Consider the following 20,358-nt stretch of genomic DNA (forward strand, 5'->3'; position numbering starts at 1 on the left):
TGCTCTCCCTCCTGCCGGGACGCTTCACCCCCAGCCTCACGTGGCTCCCTGCTTCTCCCCACTCAAGTCTGTAGCCAAACACCCGTCATTGCAGAGCCTTCCCTGGCCACCCTGGCCAAGCAGCTCACATCCTCAGTCAATGCCGCCTTGTACTTGCCTTGTCTTCCCTGCACGTCCCTGCACTAATGATCCTTTGGTTTCATTTTACTGCCCCCCCCCACCCGCACCCCCGCCAAGAAAAGCTCCCTGAGGCCAGGACGCAGACCTGCTTGCTCCCCTCATCCTGGCATCTAGGTCAGTGCCTGCACCCTTTTCAATGATTTATAAACATCTGATGACCCGCAGCCTACACGGCCAGCTTTCTCGACTTGGCCAAAGTGGGTTAGCTGTGGCTCAGCCTGCCACCCTCACAGCCTAGACAGCAGCCACAGAACTATTTTAAAAACTCCCAACAATGGAAAAGAGCGTGTGCAGCAGGAGTTGTATGTCCACGGGGAGACCACACCCTTGCAAGGGCTCTGAATACACCGCGAGCAGCTGAAGGTCAGCGTGTGAAACGTCCTTTCTCAAAACCCAACCCCAGTGGGCTGGCGGCCAACGCAGCACCCAAGCATTGCAGGGGAGCTGGGAGTGGGGGGCGAGGCCCCTGGGGAGGAGGCCAGAGCAGCCCTGGGTATAATTGGTGGCAGCAGGCTGAACCCTGGTGGGGCAGTCTGGTGCACCCACTGTGCTCAGGTGCTGGGGAGGGAGCTCCGTGCCCAGTAGAGGGTGTGTGTCCTGGGGTCACCGCTGGACCCCAGAGCCGAGGACAAGGTCTTACACTTAGTGGGGGCACAGAAGGGCCACCCATCCTGTGCCAGGGGCCTGGGTGCTCCATTATTAAGTGCCCGGAGCTTCACCATGGGCGGCTCACCCTCGGGACACCACCCAGGAGCTGGCACACAGCAGGCTCTCAATGACACCTGCTGGTCCCAACAGCCCCAGTGCCCTCCCTTCTTCTCCTGTGACTCCGTGTATCTCTCCCAGCTCCACACCCTGACTTGTACCCTAGATCGTTCTTGTCCTTTTTCTTTTTCTTTTCCTCAGAGGCTGTCCTGGTACCTCAGGATGCTCAGCTGCACCCCTGGCTCCTCCCCACCAGATGCCATAGTAACTGGGGGAGCTGTAGACAAACAAAAATGGGGGCAGGCAGAATCGCCCCTGTTGGAGCCACTGGGAAGAACCACGGAATATGGAAAGCAGAGCTTGCAGACCACCTGTTCTGGAATCACCTGGGGCGCTGGTCAGAAATGCTGATTCCAGGAAGCTGAGGGGCAGCCGGTGAGGCCTCCAGTTTGAAATAAGTGCCCCCAGGACATTCTCCCGGGCAGGTCTGGAAACACCGCCTCACTCTCCTGCCCACCAGGGTTCAGCCTGCTGCTCACCAGTCACACCCAGGGCTGCTCTGGCCTCCTCCCCAGGGCCTCAGCGGCTCCCACTCCCAGCTCCCCTTCCCTGGACCACGGGGCCCTCACCATTTCCCAGCTTCCTCGGCCTCTCTCCGGAGGTCCTGTCCCTTTAACTGCGGCTGGGCCCGCGCCAGGGCCAGGTGTCTGCCTGCAGGGCTCTGGCACTCCTGCCCCGCACAGTTGGGGGCCCGCTCGACAGAACACGCGTGGAACTCTCACTGGGTGGTGAGCAGGGCTTCTGTGATCCCAGCTGATGCCTCACGACTCAAGTATAAGATCGCCCCCCTTCCAGATGCGGAAACTGAGGCACAGAGAAGCCAAATGCCCTGAGCACCCCGTCACGCCGCAGCTGGCCGAGGAGGGGTCAGACCCCAAGGCCAGCGCTCCGGACCGCGGCGCGCACTGCCCTTGTCAGGGGCCAGAGGCGCCCGCCCAGGCTGCGGGGAGCCCGAGCCAGCGGTGCTGGGGGCGCAGCAGCGGGTATCCTGGCCACCCCGCAGCGGCCAAGGGCAGGGCGCGGGCTCCCACCGCCTCGCTTACCTTGCTCCGGGCCTCGGGCGGCGGCGGCGGCGGCGGCGGCGGCGGCGGCGTCCCGGGCCCCAAAGGCGCGCAGCAGCGAGCGCACCGGCGCCGGCCAGCGGGCGCGCCCCCCGCCCCGGCCGCGCATCCCGCCGCAGGGCCGCTCGGGCTGCCTCCGCAGGGCCGCCCTGCACCGCGCGGAGCCGGGGCTGCGGGAGGCGCCGGCGGGGAGGGGGCGCGGGGCTGGGGCTGCGGGAGGCGCGGGCCGGCGGGGCGGGGCGGGGCGGGGGCGGGGCCGCCACCAGAGGCCAGCCCTTCCGCCGGGCGGGGGCGCGGAGGGGCGCCGCCGTGACCTTGATCTCCCCGGACCCGAGCCCGCGCCGCAGACCGCGATGCGGGACCTCAGTACCAGGGACGGTCTGCGACGTTAAAGGGACAGCGAGCCGGGGGAGGCGCCGGGTTACCCCGTGGTGAGGAGGCTGCCTGGGGCCGCCCGGGACCCTCTGGGCCCCGCGCTCTCGGTGTACCCGGGCTCGGGAGGGTGGAAGGAGGCGCCTGAGCCCGGCCCTGCGTCCCGCGCGGGAGCCGCCTGGTGCCTCAGTGCCACACCTGCGTTCTCACCCACAAGTGATGTGTGTGCGTCCTTTTCAAACACAAGATAAAGCAGAAATATTTAGCTTAATGAGTACGGCATGTGGGACCCTTGTAGCCACCAACCAGCTCAAGAACTAGGGCTGCGCCAGCCGCACCCCAAGTCCATGGAGCGCTGCCTCCGACCATAACCCCTCCTCCACCCGCGGCGTCGGGGCCTCGTGGTCCGGGAGCTCGCAGCCTCTGCTGACTTGACGCGGGGTCTCTGGCCGGAGACGGACTCAGTCAACATCCCCGAGTGTGACCACTGACTGACCGGCTCAGCGTAGCGGGCACAGATCCTCAGAGGCCCAAAGGGACGGCACGTCGCCAGCCCCCCACCCCTCACCCCCCACCCCCCGCCCCCCTTCGCTGAGAGCTTTCCCGGGCAGCTCCGCTCAGGGGCCCAGGATCCTCCTGTTCAAACCCCAGCAACCCCGCCAGCAGCGGCGGCATCTTGTCCGTGACACGTGCAGAGCGCGGGCGGCGGAGGGAGGAGCTGTCCACGGCCCACCTGGCGGCGGGGTGCGGCGCTGGCACTCGGGTGTCGGGCATCCCACCCCCTGCAGCCCCCTGGCCAGGCGGCCCAGGCATCTTCAGAACTTTGTACCAACAGCAACGACAGTGCTAGCAGCGAGCACGAGGTGGCGCTGTGCCGAGCACGCAGCACTTCAGCTTGCTGACAATTAGAGGCGGTGCAATGAGCCCCGCCTCACAGATGAGAAGATACTAACTCCCGGACAGCAGGGATTTTGTCACGTCCACTGTTTTGGCCCCTGCTTTATCCTATTTCCTCCTCCATCAGATCTCGTGGGCGATACTATGATTGTCCCCCACTGTTTAGAGGAGGAAACGGAGGCTCGGAGAGATGAAGTAACTTGCCCCAGGAAGTTAGGAAGGAGAAGAGTCAGGATTAAAACTCCAGTCAATGTCTCAGTACCTTTGCTCTCTGCCCAGCCCAATGGGCACTCCCTGGCGAACTCCTACTCATCCTTCAAGACCCCGCTGAAACATCGCCTCTGCTCCGAGGCCTTTCCTTCGGCCTCCTGCATCCCCTCCCCATGCATTTGGCTCCCCAAGTACTGCTACACCGCCTGTTGGTCTCGCACCACATCACATCCGGTCCCACGCGGCTGCCCATGCTTCTCTGTGCTGGGAGTGTAGGGGACAGCATTGGCCCCGACACTGCCTTCCCGGGCCCACTCACAGTCAGGGAACATGTTTTGCAGCCTCAGTCCTCCTCGCTGGTAACAAAAGTTCCAATTTCCTCTGGGTAGCTCCCTCCCCAGCTCTGGTGGAGCCAAGACCTCGCCCTACTGCTGGGGGTGGGGTGGGACCCAGTCTGACCAATCAGTACAGTCCATGCTTCTGTTCTCAGAGATGGTTCAGGAAGTTGGTCTATGGAGGCTCAACTATTAAAAATCCTCAGCACCACAGAGATTTTGCCTCATGGCAGACACCCAATAAATAATTAATAAGCAAACGTTAAAAAGTGGCCACAAGGATAGGGGCGCTGCTTTGGAGCTATGGGGTATACTAGTGAATTGTTCACTTTAAAAATGCTTAATTCCATATGGTGTGATTTACACCTCAATACATTATTTTAAAAAGAAAGCAATCTCTCTTTACAAACAGTCACCACAAGTTTACTCAGAATGGCTGGGATGATGAACAAGAAGGTGGAATCTGGAGAAGGCACACTGAGAAATTGTGTGTATGTGACTGGGTGAGTGTGAAGAATGTGTGTGTGAGTGTGTGTGTGTGTGTATAAATGTGTCTGAGTGTGAATGAGTGCATGACTGGTGTGTGTGAATGTGACTGTGTGAATGTGGGTGATTGTGTATATGTGACTATGTGAGTGTGTGAGTGTGTGTGTGACCGTATGTAAGAGTATGTGTGTGAACGTTGATTATGTGCAAGTGTGTGTGTGCACTGTGTATGTGAGTGGAGTGTGAATGTGTGTGTGACCATGTGACTGAGCGTGGGCATGTGTGTAAGTGTGTGACTGTGTGACTGTGTGTGTGCGCGCCCCTCCCTGGTGACTCAGGGAAAACTGTGTTCCCTTTAGAAAGCTGAGATTCTGCACGTCCGAGGCCGAGTCAGAGGCAGTGAAGGCCCACAGCACTCTGGGGCTGAAATGCTTGTTTTACCTCCCACCGCCTCTGGCTCCAGAAACTGGCTCTTGGCCCCAGCCCCTCCAGATCCCTCAACTCCTCGCAGGCCCTGAGATGGCCTGGGGCAGCCCCAGTGCTGTGACCAACCCGAGGGGGTGCCTCTGCCAAGCCCAGCCCCATTGCACGCCCGCTCTGGTTCTTCTCTCTGCACCATCTTATCTCTCCGGGTCATCATGAGCCCAAGGCCCCACCTGGACTCTCGTCTCCTTTGCTGCTGAGTTTGTGACTCTCTTCAAACGGCCCCTACACACGGCCAAACAGCAAAAGGTAACCAGGCAGCAATGGCGGCCGTCCTGTGGTGCCCGCTGTGGCTGTGTGCTGGCCCTCTGCCCCCGCCATGGCCCCGCGTGCCCTCACTCTCGGCATCTTACGGAGGTGGACAAGCGGTCGAGGTCACTGACGGCCGCAGAGAAGGTCCCAAGGCCCTGCTGCTCTGGGGTGAGCTTTGCCTGCAGCCGAGGGATGCTCCCCAGCTCTGTCTTCCATCCACGTGCCGATTCAGGTTAAGGGTCTAAACCCAACACTGCCCCCTTGAGAAGTTTTGGGGTGAGCACAGTGGCTCAGCTCTGGGATAAAACCTCTCAGAAACCCCATTATTTCCAGGAATCTGAGCCTCAGGGAGTGGTCCGGGCGCCCTCCAGTGGCCACTGGGGAGCATGCAGCCAAGCTTGGGCAGGGTTCCCAATTCCTGGAGGCACATCTGAGCCGAGGGTGAGGTTGGCAAGAGCCTACAGTGGCAGCGTGTAGGTGCTGGGTCCCTTTGAGTTTTCTAAAACTCACCCAATTTGGCATTCTGGTCAACACGTGTCCACGTTTCTTTTCACATACAATCAACACTTCCTTTGATCTTCCCTTTTCCACTGTATTTGAAGTAGGACTTCAAGCTTCCTCAAAACCTCACAGGCTTCAGGTGTATACCACTCGCAGGTTTATGCTGGTATACACTCAGGGGAAGTGGCAACATATGTACCCAGGAAAAGTCCAGTGGCTGTTCATCATCGCCCAACGTGGAAGCACCCCAAATGCCCCCTAACGGGTGGATGGGTAAGTGAGATGCGATCTATCCATGCGGCGGGATAATGATGGACAGTACAAGGAACCCGGGTCGAGGCGCACCACAGCATGACGACCCCTGACAACACGACCAAGTGGCAGGTGCGGTCACACAGAGCCACACGGGGCATGAAGGCATTTGCACAAAAGGTCCAGAGTAGAAACAGGAAGTTTGGTCTCTGACTCTCTCCTCTTGTCTGTCCATCTCTCTCCACTCTGTTCCAGCCTTTCCCCCATTTCCCACCCAGAGTCTGCACCCCCTTTCCTGCAGCTGATGCAGTCCATCCAGGGGTGCCTTCTCGTGCCTCGCACCCCCAGGAAGCTCCAGGAGGCTGTGATGGATGAAATAGTCTAGTCCCCTCTGGGCTCTCTGTCCCCTGCTTCCCCGGGCCCCTCCTCAGACTTGCTTCTCCCTCTTTGCACTGATAGGAAGATGCCCCAGCTGGGGTTTGGGGGGAGCAGCAAAGATGGGGGCACTCTTTCCAGGCTTTCCCAAAACTTAGAAGCAGCCATTTCAATCACATCCCCTGATGGCTTGAGTGCCCCCCACAATTCCCAGGACTTGCTGCCCCTTACCCCCTGAATGTCCCACCTCAGAAAGCCCCACCCCCTGTCTGAGCCTTGCCGGGAGCCTGTCCTTGCCGGACTGAGCTGCTGCCTCAGGCTCTGGCCTACCCATCATGCCCTTCCTGACATCTCAAAAGGGGTGACCCCCCAGAAGCCGACTGGGGTGGGGGCACCCAAATTCAGGACGAGGGAGGCAGGAAGGGAGGAAAGGGAGCAGATCGTGTGCCCTACAAACTGGGCACCCAAAAGGGCAGAGGGGGTGCTATTTCAATGACGCCGGGACAGCAGCGCCCCCGGGGCTGTCCCAGGCCAACCAGGACACGCGGTCACGCCAGGTATAAAGGGCTGAGCAGGCAAAGGACTCATCACCACCTCCCGTGTCCTCTGGTCAAAGATTTACCCAGTGGCCTTGACCCCCTGGCATGAGGTTATCTGCAGGGAAGCCTGGGCAGCAGCAGGAAGTGAAGGACTTGAACCCTCGAACCCTCGGGGCTGCTGGGGGAGGTGGAAGATGGCGAGGAGGAGAAGGACCAAAACATTCACAGAAACCAGAGAAACAAGCAAACAAGCCCCAAGAGCATCTGGGTTACTTGAAGTTCCCCCCAGATGTTTCTTTTTCTAGTCCGGAAACTGTATGTAACCCATCGGGTTTCCCTCTAGTGGCCGTTGGAAGGATTGCAGCTACGTGTCTCCATTTTTCCCCAAAGAGGAAGTGTTGTGACTTGCAGATGTTGGGACATAAAAACAGATCAATGCACACATCGTGTCTCTTAGAATCGTTTTTTAGCCGAAACCGGTTTGGCTCAGTGGATAGAGCGTCGGCCTGCGGACTGAAAGGTCCCAGGGTCGATTCTGGTCAAGGGCATGTACCTTGGTTGCGGGCACATCCCCAGTGGGGAGTGTGCAGGAGGCAGCTGGTCGATGTTTCTCTCTCATCGATGTTTCTAACTATCTCTCTCCTTTCCTCTCTGTAAAAACTCAATAAAATATATTTTTAAAAAAAGAATAGTTTTTTATTTCAATTTTAAGGGATTTTCTAGTGTACTTCCTATTAATACAAAAAGTGGTAGGTAGATGACAGATGAGTTAGATTTTAAAAGCTTTATTTTAAGAATTTCGATGTGAAGGACATGGCAGGCATGTCTCCAGACTTTACATATGCCCAGAGCAGGGCCAAGTGACCGGGGAGGACACACGTATGCTCAGGACCTGCGGGTGGGTGACCTGGGCCTCCCTGGCCTGTTTCACTCCTGCAGCCTCCCCTCCTCACCCTCTGAATGAATGGGGAGCCTGGTGATGTGATGAGACAGGAGCCTGTGTTAGGCGGGGCCAGCGTGGGAGACGGTGGAAGGTCTTCTCACTAACGCTGGTAATGACTCTGATTTGATAAGGAACACAGAGGCCAGAAGTTCAGCCACATGTCTGTTTGTTGGTGCCGTGTCATACCTGACGAGGTCAGACCAGATGTGACCATGGGAACAAGAAGCGTCCGGAAACTTTGGAAGCAACAAGGCAGTTAAGAGAGATGCTTGGAGGACGTGAGCCTGCCCTCTGGATGGAAGACTGATTAGGGATTGCTGGCAAGGGCAAGAGAGGGGGAGGGTGGGAAAGGTCATCCATTGGATCTGGTCTAGGTGGGGACACACTGTCCAGGTCCATGGGACAGGGCAGTGTGAAGGTGTGAAATAGTAATAATAAAAATGGGGCAAGTAGATAGTGAAATAATAATAATAATAATGCACCAAAAGCAACAATATTGACCTGGGTGGTCCTTCTCCTTGGCTTTTGTCTGGTTACTCTGCTTTTTCTTCCTTGAGTTCCTGGCTCTGGGTTTCTCATAGGTGTCTGCAAGTGTCTTTGTGCAGGTGTCTGTGTGCAGGTGTCTGCGTGCAGGTGTCTGCCTGCAGGTGTCTGTGTGCAGGTGTCTGTGTGCAGGTGTCTGTCTGCAGGTGTCTTCTGCATGTGTCTGTGTGCAAGTGTCTGTGTGCAGGTGTCTGCCTGCAGGTGTCTGCCTGCAGGTGTCTGCGTGCAGGTGTCTGTGTGTGGATGTCTGTCTGCAGGTGTCTTCTGCATGTGTCTGTGTGCAAGTGTCTGTGTGCAGGTGTCTGCCTGCAGGTGTCTGCCTGCAGGTGTCTGCGTGCAGGTGTCTGTGTGTGGATGTCTGTCTGCAGGTGTCTTCTGCAGGTGTCTGCAGATGCAGCACAGCGATTTCATGGGCAATTTTAAAACCTTATATTTTACAAGAAAAATACCAATCCTTCACTGCAGTGAGGAATCAAAATTCAAAGACCACTTTATAGTCCAACCTTTAGCATTTAAAGTTAGAATTACTTTGAGTCTCTAACACATTTTCCCTGACATTTTCCTAGAGGCCCAAGAGACAGGGGACCAACCTTTCCAGACTTCTTGCTTTGTCTTAGGGGGGCACTCACGATTTTTCTTTAAAAAGGGCATTTATAATTTTTCTTTAAGGTGCCTTGATATTTGTGATCCATCACATAACACCACTGCATTTGTTTTGACATTGAAAGTATGGGTTTTGTGTTCCAGTGAGAGCGTCCAGCATGCACTGGTGAGCCGGAACCACTTTGCACTTTCTGGGGGCTCATCCCATGACCTCCTGCTACTGTGGTCTCCTCACCTGCCGTGTGTGTAAACAGGACCCAGCACCCTGCCAGCAAAGGACATGGAGAGCTGGCGCAGGGTGGGGACATCTGCACTTGCTGTTACTATTACCCTCCAGGAGGTGGCAGCACTTCAACCCCTGAGCTGGCATGCTCCCTGGATGTGGTGGGGACCCGGGCTGGGGCAGACTCTAGGTTGAGCAGTGAGAGTTAAGAGATAAATGCCGGGCGGCGGGCAGAGCACACCTGAGCCACAGCGCTGCAGCCGCCTCTGTGCTACGCAAACCAATGTGGCATTTCACTCACCTTCCTCACCGCTAATCCCGGGCTGTTGCTTTATTGTTTGTACCTACATAGGCCCTCATAACACGTGGTTAGAAGTCACCGATTAAAGAATTTAGAATTACAGTGAAACTGAGGAAACCAATGAACTCCCTGTGTGGAGGGCTTGCTGCCTGTGTACCAAGCTCAATGTCAAGTGTCTCAGCCTCTGCCTCTCTCCTCCCAGTGCAGAGGGGAGCTGGCAATAATTGTCCCCATTTCAAAAAGCTGATTCTGAGGCTCAGAAAACTGTATAATCTACCCAGCACCCTTGGAGTGTCATGAAGTACTCAAAGTAATAAAAAGCAAGGGCCTAAATCCAAGACTATTGTATCCAGTGAGGCTATCATTAAAAATTTAAGGTGAAATAAAAAGCTTTCCAGAAAAAAAAAGATTAAAGGAGTACATTACCACCAAACCAGCAATGCAAGAAATGTTAAAGGGACTGCTCTAAGAATAAGCAAAGGAGAGAGAGAGAATCATAGGCATAAAGAGCATTACAATGGCAATAAATAAATAGTGCCTTAGGCGGTTTGGCTCAGTGGATAGGGCATCGGCCTGTGGACTGAAGGGTCCCAGGTTCGATTCCTGGTCAAGAGTACATGCCCAGGTTGTGGGCTCCATTCCCAGTAGGGGGCGTGCAGGAGGCAGCTGACCCATGATTCTCTCTCATCACTGATGTTTCTATCTCACCCCTCCCTTTCCCTTCTTCTCTGAAAGCAATAAAAATAAAAATAAATTAAAAATAAATGAATACCTATAAAAAATAACCTTAAATGTAAATGGATTAAATGCTCCAGTCAAAATACAAGGTGACTGAATGGATAAGAAAACATTACCCATATATATGCTGTCTACAAGAGACCCACCTCAGAACTAAAGATATACACAGACTGAGAGTGAAGGATGGAAAAATATATTCCATGCAAATGGAAAGGGGAAAAAAGCTGGAGTAACAATACTCATATCAGACGAAATAAGACTTCAAAACAAAAGCCATAAGAGACAAAGGAGCCACTTTATAACACTAAAGAGAATAATTCAATAAGAAAATATAAACCTTGTAAACATATATGCACCCACTATAGGAGCACCTAAGTACATTAAATAACTCTTGGTGGACTTGGAGGATGAGATTGACAGCAATACAATCACAGTGGGGGACTTTAACACCACATTGACTTCACTGGATAGATCTTCCAGACAAAAAAACTAACAAGGAACAGAGGCCTGAAATGACACACTAGACCAGATGGATATTTATAGAACATTTCACCCTAAAGCAACAGAATATGCATTCTTCTCAAGTGCACATGGAACATTCTCAAAGATAGACCACATGTTAGGGCACAGAACAAATCTCTACAGGCTCAAAAAGATTAATACATTACCAAGCATCTTCTCAGATCTCAATGGCAAGAAGTTAGAAATCAACTACAAAAAAAAATCAAAAACACTCAAATACATGGAGGCTAGGAATCAGGTAATTAAACAATGAATGGGTTACCAATGAGATCAAGCAAGAAATTAAAAATTTCCTGGGAACAAATGGAAATGAACACATAACCATCCAAAGCCTATGGGACATGGCAAAAGGAGTCCTAAGAGGGAAGTTCATAGTACTGCAGGCCTACCTCAAGAAACAAGAAAAAGGACTAATAAACTATCTAATAATAATCCTAAAACTAAATAAACTAGAAAGAGAACAGCAAGAAAAGCTCAGAGGAAGTAGCAGGAAGGAAAGAATAAAAATTAGAGCAAAAATAAGTGGCACAGAGATTTAAAGAAAAAAAAATACAAGAGATCAATAAATCCAAGAACTTTTTCTTTGAAAAGATAAACAAGACTGATGAAACCCTAGCCAGACTCATAAAGAAACAAAGAGAGAGGACCCAAATAAATAAAATCAGAAATGAAAGAAGCTATATAACAACAGACACCACAGAAATGTAAAGGATTGTAAGCAAGCACTATGAACAACTATATGCCAACAAGCTGGACAAACTGGGTGAAATGGAAAAATTCCTAGAAACATACAATCTTCCAAAACTCAATCAAGAAAAATCAGAAAACCCGAGTAGGCCAATAACAACTGATGAAATAGAAGAAATAATTTAAAAACTTCCAGGAAAAAAAAAAGTCCTGGATTGGATAGATTTACAGGTTAATTTTACCAAACATTCAAAGAAGAACTAACACCTATCCTCCTCAAACTATTCCAAAAAATTCAAGAGGAAGAAGCACTTCCAAGCTCTTTTTATGAAGCCAGCATTTTCCTAATTCCAAAAATCAGATAAAGACACTACAAAGAAAGAAAATTACAGGCCAAAACCCCTGATGAACACACATGCTAAAACCCTCCATAAAATATTAGCAAATCACATCCAGCAATATATTAAAAAGATCACAGACCATGATCAGGTGGGATTTATACCAGGGATGCAAGGCTGGTACATTATACACAAATCAATGAATGTGGTACATCACATAAACAAATTGAAAGGTAAAAACCACATGATTTATCAATAGATGCAGAAAAAGCATTCAACAAAATCCAGAATGCTTTTTTGATAGAAAGTTAGTAGCGTGGGAATAAAGGGATCATACCTCAACATAATAATGGCCATATATGACAAACCTACAACAAATAATACTCAATGGGCAAAACCTAAAAGTGTTTTTCTTAAAAACAGGAAGAAGACAACGATGCCCGCTTTCACCAGTCTTATTCTGCCAGGTTCTTGTCCCAGCATCAAGAAGGGTTCAGCAATCTGGAGAAGGCTGTGTGTCCAAAGATGAAGCATAATTTTGAAAGGCATTTGGGGGTCAGAGGAGCTTAGCTAAAGGAGCTAAGATCTAAGTTCTAAGTTTCTAAGGTCTAAGGTCTTAAAGTCTAAGGTCTAAGGTCTCAGGTCTCAGGTCTAAGGTCTCAGGTCTCCTCATCGCAGGACCCATGCTTTTTATTAACACAACTTGTCCTGAGGTGAGGCAGAGATATAAACGTCAAAGGGTATACACAAGCGTTGTCAGAATGGGGGAATTAGCCTATGGCTGTTCAGGTGTTTGGCCAGTAGGAGGCAATAACATGTAGATTAAGATGCCCTGAGCTGTCTGGTAGCCAAGCAATAATCCCTTTTCAGGTTTGGGAAATGCCCTCAGACATTCCCAGATGCAGCCCTGCTGTCATGCTGGAATTGGTTGAAGGCATTATTCAATACTAGAGTCCCGGTACACGGATTCGTGCACATTGAAAGGGAATCTGATTCGGGGTGAACCAGATTTGGGGCCAACAGGGCCCCAGCAGCAAGCTAACCCACGGCTGATTCCATGAGGAATCAGGCTCCCTCCTCCCTCCTCTCTAGGTCCAGGGTGTGGGTGAACAAGATTCAGGGCTGACAGAGCCTCAGCAGCAACCTAACTTACCAGTTGGAGCGTCTGCCCCCTGGTGATCATTGTGCATCTTAGCTACCTGTTGAATGGTTGAATGGTCAAATGATCAAACGGTCAAATGGTCATTTAGGCCTTTATATAGATAGATAGTACTGGAAGTCCTAGATACAGCAATCAGACAAGAAGAAGAAATAAAAGGCATCCAAATTGGAAAGGAGGAAGTAAAACTGTCATTATTTTTAGATGACATGATATTGTACATAGAAAACTGAAAAGATTCCACCAGGAATCTACTAGACTTAATAAATGAATTTGGCAAGGTAGCAGGATACCAAATCAACATTCACAATTCGGTGGCATTTTTATACACCAGTAATGAGCTCTCAAAAGAGAACCTAAAAAAGCAATCCCATTTACCATTGCAAAAAAGAAAAATAAAGATACCTAGGAATAAGCTTAACCAAAGAGGTAGAAGGCCTGTACTTGGAAAACTATAGGACATTGAAAAAAGAATAGAAGATACAAAGATATGGAAATGTATACCATGTTCATGGATTGGAAGAATTAATATCATTAAAATGTCCATACTACACAAAGCAAGCTACAGATTCAACACAATCCCTATTAAAATACCAATGGTATAAAGGAGACAACCAAGATGGCAGCATAGGTAAACACCTAAACATGCTGCCACACATAACCACATTAAAACTACAACTAAAAGACAAAAGGAATAGCATCCAGAACCACAGGAAGGCTGGCTGAGTGGAAATTCTACAACTAGAAGGAAAAAGAAAAGTGTATTGAGTCCAGTAGGAGGTGCAGAGCTGTGGAAGTGTGGAGGTATGGAGGCACCCACAAAAGGGGCTGGCAGCTCATATGATGTTGTCTTTTTCAACCAGGAGGGAGATACAAGCTCCCGACTGCTCTGAAATCCAGTTCTAGGCGAGAATCTGGGGACTCAGACTTATATGGAGAGAAACTGTACTGTCTGGCATCGGGCCAGAATGTGAGGGCGGCTTTCTTGCAGAGGTGCTTGCAGTGTTCATTGTTCCTGCAAGGGGGGAGGGATATAGAGACCCAGGGACCTATTTGGGGCGGGGGGGGGCGACAGCAAACATTGCTGTTTGCACCTCCCCATGACTCCCTGTGACCACGCCCCACTCAATACAACCCCACCCAAGCTGTGCACAGAGGCTTTTGCATACTAAAGGCCTGAACTTTCTCCGCCTAAAAACCTGTCAAACTGCAGCTAGGTCAGAGAAACACAGAGCTTCCAAAATAAGGCCTAAGGCTCGTCAGCAGCCTGCACTACTTCACAGCTGTGCCTCACCTGGGCACCTCCAAACCCCAAACAAAGAGGAGGAATCTGCAGATCTCTCTGTAGCTCCTGCTGGGTGGCCTCAGGCAGTGGGTGACTTTGCACCCCCTTGGAGATCCAAGAGCCAGTCTACCCAGTGGTCAGAGTGAGACCATCCAGATTACAACTCTTCACATCCATAAGAGACACACTCAGGGGGCAGACTCAGTGAGCACCCAAAGCCCCACTGAAGCAAGTCCTGCCCCATAAGGGTGTCTCCAGCACAGAAGTTCTCCCATTGTAGACACAACTGGTCCTCACAGCCAATTGACCTGGAGGTCAATTCCTATCAGTGATACCAACAGCAATCAAGGCTTAACTACAACAAGATTGTGCACACAGCCCACAAAGAGGTGCACCAAGAGTGTCCACCTCAGGTAATTAGGGAGGCTGAGCCACTGGGCCCTATAGGACACCTAGCACACAAAGCCATTCTATCAACACAGGGAAGCAGCCAAAATGCGGAGACAAAGAAACAGGTCCAAATGAAAGGAATGGAGGGAAGCAAACTACTGGATATAGTGTTCAAAACTATGGTTATAAGGCTACTCAAAAATCTTCTAGAAACCACTGAGAAATATAGTGAGACCCTCAAGGATATGAAAAAGGACCAATTAGAAATTTAGCATACACTGACTGAAATAAGGAATAATATTCAGAGATCCAACAGCAGACTAGAGGATTGCAAGAATCAAGTCAAAGATTTGAAATATGAAGAAGCAAAAAACACCCAACTGGAAAAGCTAAAGGAAAAAAGAATACAAAAATAGGGAGATAGTGTAAGGAGCCTCTGGGACAACTTCAAGTGTACCAACATCTGAATTATAGGGGTGCCAGAAGAAGAGAGAGAGCAAGATATTGAAAACCTCTTTGAAGAAATAATGACAGAAAACTTCCCCTACCTGGTGAAAGAAATAGACTTACAAGTCCAAGAAGCGAAGAGAACCCCAAACAAAAGGAATCCAAAGAGGACCACACCAAGACACATCATAATTAAAATGCCAAGGGCAAAAGACAAAGAGAGAATCTTAAAAGCAGAAAGAGAAAAACAGTTAGTTACCTACAAGGGAGTACCCATACAACTGTCAGCTGATTTCTCAACAGAAACTTTGCAGGCCAGAAGGGAGTGGCAAGAAATATTCAAAGTGATGAATAGCAAGAACCTACAACCAAGATTACTCTACCCAGCAAAGCTATCATTCAGAATTGAAGGTCAGATAAAGAGCTTCGCAGATAAGAAAAAGCTAAAGGAGTTCATCACCGCCAAACCAGTATTAGATGAAATGCTGAAGGATATTCTTTAAGAAGAGGAAGAAGAAGAAAAAGGTAAAGATGAAAGTTATGAACAGCCCTAACTGGTTTGGCTCAGTGAATGGAGTAGCCTGGGGACTGAAAGGTCCCAGGTTCGATTCCAGTCAAGGACATGTACCTTGGTTGCAGACACATCCCCAATAGGAGGTATGCAGGAGACAGCTGATTGATGTTTCTCTCTCATCAATGTTTCTAACTCTCTGTCCCTCTCCCTTTCTCTCTGTAAAAAATCAATAAAATATATTTTTAAAAAAGTTATGAACAACAAAGTGACAACAAATACATATCTATCAACAAGTGAATCTAAAAATCAAGTGAATAAAAAATCTGATGAACAGAATAACTGGTGAATAGAATAGAATCAGGTTCATAGAAAGGGAGTGGACTGACAATTCTCCATGGGAAGGGAGTGTGGGGGTTGCGGGAAGAGTCTGGCTGAAAATTATACACCTATGGATGAGGACAGTGTTGGGGGGGCGGTAGGGGGGGTGAGAACCGGGTGGAGGGGAGCTATGGGGGGAAAAAGAGGAACAACTGTAATAATCTGAACAATAAAATTTATTTTCATAAATAAAAATAAATAAAAGTAAAAATACCAATGGTACAATGATGTACCATCTTACACCTCTTAGAATGACTATCTTCAACAAATCAACCAATGACAAGTGCTGGTGAGGATGTGGGAAAAAGGAACCCTCATATACTGCTGGTGGGAATGCAGACTGGTGCAGCCACTGTGGAAACAGTATGGAGTTTCCTCAAAAAATTAAAAATGGAACTTCCATTGGACCCAGTGATCCCACATCTAGGAAGATATCCCAAGAAATCAGGAACATCAATCAGAAAGAATATATGCACCCCTATGTTCATAGAAGCACAATTTACAATAGCTAAGATTTGGAAACAGCCTAAGTGCCCATCAGCAGATGAGTAGATTAAAAGACAGTGGTACATCTACACAATGGAATACTATGCTGCTGTAAAAAAGAAAGAACTCTTACTATTTGCAATGGCATAGATAGACCTGGAGAGCATTATGCTAAGTGAAATAAGCCAGTCAGAGAAAGATAAATACCACATGATCTCACTTATTTGTGGGATATAATGAACAACATACTAGTAAACTGATGAACAAAAATAGATCCAGAGACATAGAAGCATCGAACAGACTGTCAAACCTCAGAGGGAGGGCAGGTGAGGATCTGGGGGGAGGGGGTAAGAGATCAACCAAAGGACTTGTATCCATGCATATGAGCATGACAAATGGACACAGACAATAGGGGGGTGGAGGCATGTGCTGGAGGGCAGGAGAGGGTGGGGGAAGTTAATCAGGGGAAAAGGAGACATATGTAAAACTTTCAACAATAAAGAATTTTTATATAAAGTATACTATTATACCAATAGTATACTTCACAGAGCTAGAACAAATACTCCAAAAATTTATATGGAACCATAAGAGACCCCGAATAGCTGCAGCAATCTTGAGAAAGAAGAATGAAGTAGGAGGAATCACAATACAAGATGTCAAACTGTATTACAAAGCCATTATAACCAAAACAGCCTGGTACTGGCACATGAACAGGCATATAGACCAATGGATCAGAACCGAGAAGGACCTGGAGCTGTTGTGTCCCCAGTGCAGGGTCTCATCCAACCACCAGGATCAGCCCCTGACACCCATTGAGGAAGCTGCAGCCAGTCACAGGAGAAAGCTCAAAGTGCACATTGAGGCCCTCACTAATCACCTTGAAAATGCTGAAACAGTATATGAAAACCAGTGATACTTGGCAAGTGAAGAGAAATGTGGGGAAAAATGGAGGGAGGAATTGGACTATGAATGTAAAGAACTTAAGTGTTTCTTAGAAATAGAACCAGATGAAATTGATAACAATCTACTAACAGAAGATAATGATGTTGAGAAAAAACTAATTAAAAATGGAAGGCAAATTTCATACCATATGTTCAGACTAAACAATCTGTTAAGTTAAATAGAAGAGAAGTATTTGCAGACAGACATTGAAAGTATACACAACAAGTATGAAAACCTGGAGACCCCAGAAGTGTTTTCATGTGAATTAAAGGGGATTTTCACCCTCCCCCCCCCATTATTTGGGCCTGCATAAAATGATCAGCATGTTTCAGGTAGATTTGACACGGGATCTTGAAATTGCCCATCCAAGTTTCACTATCTCAAGAGATAGAAAAAGTGTGACACATAGGACACCAGATGGTCTGCCTGATCCCCAGGTACTTACTAACCCTGAGTTAGTCCTGAGTTAGTCCTGAGTTCTGAGGGATTTGATGCTGGCAGGCATTTTTGGGTGGTAAAAATAGGAGGCAGAGGTGAATATTTCTTAGGTGTGTGTAAATCATCTTTCCCAGAAATACTCTCATATCGCCATCCACAAGCAGTGGATGCTGACAATATCCGCTCTGGCATCGTACATGTTGCCCTGGCCCTATAGGACAGCAGAAGATTGGCATTTTCCTGGACTTTGAGTTGGGAGAGGTTTCATTTTATAATTTGAATAACTGGTCATACATGTATGGAATCACTGATACATTTACAGAAAAACGTATGCCTAATTTCTCCAGTGCATCTTCTTCAGAACCTCTTACAATCAGTATCATCAGAGTCTAGTGATGAACAATTTGGAAGAAATTTGGTATGTGCTTAGTTCCTTCTCTTGTTATTGAAAGGGATACATATAATAAAGGTCCTGATCCCAGTTTTGATGCTTGAATATTGAAAGCTTTTAGGATGCACCCTTCTCCCCTCTCTGACCTTACACCTGGGAAAACTGACAAGAAAGTCCAGGTGCTCCACCCATGGTTGCAGGGGAGATGTCCAATCAAGCAAGTTCCCATTAGTGTCAGCAGTCTCCAACCAACAGCGCCCAGTAGTCACCATGAACACCACAAGCGAGTCCCTTTTGCCTGTGCTCTCAGTCATTTTGGGAACTACTCTAATATCCACCGTACTCTCCTCAAAAACCTCACCCTGTGAGTAATAAACTTTTTCATACTCTTCTGGTATGTGGTGAGTCACCATCACTGTGAACATCTGACACCAATTTGGGATGGCTCCACCCTGACTATGCAAGCCGGTCACCACCACTAGCCTTGTGAGCAGGATTTCCCAGCGGTGAAGCACCCCACCAGGAGTTTCTCTTCTGACTTTGTGTTGTAACACCCTGGTTCCCTAGGCAAGGGTGTCCTGAATCTTAGTGCTGCGCTTGCTGAGGTCTATGGAGGCTGTGTACATTTAACGACCTAAGTCAGAAGCTTCGGTAAGAAACGCATTCTAATCCAGCCAGTGTCGCTCAGTGGTTGAGCATCAACCTATGAACCAGGAGTTACAGTTCAATTCCTAGTCAGAGCATATGCCCTGGTTGCTGGTTCGATTCCCAGTAGGGGGTGTGCAGGAGGCAGCCAATGGATGATTCTCTCTCAGCATTGATGTTCCTATGTCTTTCCCTCTTCCTTCCTTTCTGAAATCAATAATACATATATACTTCAGGTCAGTATATTCGTGCACAGGAAAAGGGGATTAATTAGAGGAAATATTTTAATATTGCTATTTGCCCTTTCTCTATAATAAAAGTGTCAGAGATGAAAGAAAATTAGTAAAATGTATATGAAAATCTTTCTCCTGTCAGAGTCTGGGGTGCACTGCAGGACCCAGAGTCAAGTCCCCAACCACCCGCAGTGCCTCAAAATCCTGCGAGACCCAGACCCAGCTGACCCCACTCACATTGGGCCAGATCCAGAATTGGCCGGCCCCACCCTTGTCAAGCCCCGCCAGGGGGAGTGGTCATGGGTGGTTGGTGGCTGGCCTGACGCCTGATGGGGGAGTGATCAGGGGCAGGGCCGGCCACAGGAAGGGGCCACGGGTGGTTGGCTGGCCAACCCTGTCCCCTGGTCAAACTCCCAGCAGGAACTCCCGGTCAAGGGGACACTTTGCATATTAGCCTTTTATTATATAGGACTAGAGGCCCGGTGCAGGGCCCATCAGGGGTTTGGGGTTCCGTATCCTGTCATGCACAGAGCAGGGCCCATCAGGAGGTTGGGGAGCTCCCCCCTGTCATGCACAGAGCAGGGCCGATCAGGTGGTTGAGGAGCTCCCCCCTGTCACTCACAGAGTAGGGCCAATAGGGGAGTTGGGGCACTGCCCCCTGTCACAAACAGAACAGGGCGGGTCAGGGGGTTGGGGCGCCACCCTCTATCACACATAGAGCAGGGCCGATCAGGGGGTTGGGGCGCCGCCACTCTCACACTCAGAGCAGGCCTGATGGGGAGGTTATGGCTCTACCCCTTCGCACACAGAGCAGGGCTGATCAGGGGGTTGGGGCGCTGCCCCCTGTCACACACAGAGCAAGGCCGATCAGGGGGTTGGGGAGTTCTCCCCTTTCAGGCACAGAGCAGGGCTGATGAGGGGGTTGGGGCACCTTCCCCTGTCATGAACAGAGCAGGGCAGATAGGTAGGTTTTGGCCCCGCCCCCTGTCACACACAGAGCCGCAGGGCAATCAGGGGGTTTGGGCGCTGCCCCCTGTCACACTGATCCCGGTGCCTGGAGGCCTCTTGGCTCCGCTGATCCCTGTGCTGGGAGGCATATTACCCTTTTACTATATAGGATAGAGTCCTGGTGCACGGGTGGGGGCCAGCTGGTTTGCCCTGGAGGGTGTCCTGGATCAGGGTGGGGGTCCCCACTGGGGTGCCTTGCCAGTCAGGGTGAGGGGCTGAGGGCTGTTTTCAGGCTGGTGGGTGACTGAAGCTCCCAACTGCTCCTAATTTTCTTTTCTTTTTTTTTAATTCTGGGCCAGCTTTAGCTTTGAGACTTGGCTCCAGCTCTTAGGCCTCCGCTGCTGAAAGCAGGTTTCTGGCCTTTGTTTACCTTCTGTATTTGAAACAATGTTGCGATCCTGCTAGCTGAAGCCTGGCAGACTAAAGCAGGTTTCTG

General features: G+C 49.9%; 1 protein-coding gene and 1 pseudogene across 2 annotated transcripts in view; one reads left to right on the forward strand and one right to left on the reverse strand.

Moving 5' to 3' along the window:
* Positions 1-2,247, reverse strand: part of PHACTR3 (phosphatase and actin regulator 3) — a 160,434-nt gene extending 158,187 nt beyond the window's left edge. The window contains exon 1 of one of the 2 annotated variants that reach the window (XM_059705165.1): positions 1,989-2,247. In XM_059705165.1, coding sequence (XP_059561148.1) covers positions 1,989-2,115 — 127 coding nt within the window. In that variant the 5' untranslated portion in view covers positions 2,116-2,247. The remainder of the gene's footprint in view (positions 1-1,988) is intronic. The other variant, XM_059705162.1, reaches the window with a different exon arrangement.
* Positions 2,248-4,252: 2,005 nt separating this feature from the next.
* LOC132239104 (programmed cell death protein 2-like) overlaps positions 4,253-20,358 on the forward strand; it is a 72,398-nt pseudogene continuing 56,292 nt past the window's right edge.

Source organism: Myotis daubentonii, chromosome 8 (genome assembly GCF_963259705.1).
Source record: "Myotis daubentonii chromosome 8, mMyoDau2.1, whole genome shotgun sequence".
In the NCBI taxonomy this organism is placed as follows: domain Eukaryota; kingdom Metazoa; phylum Chordata; class Mammalia; order Chiroptera; family Vespertilionidae; genus Myotis; species Myotis daubentonii.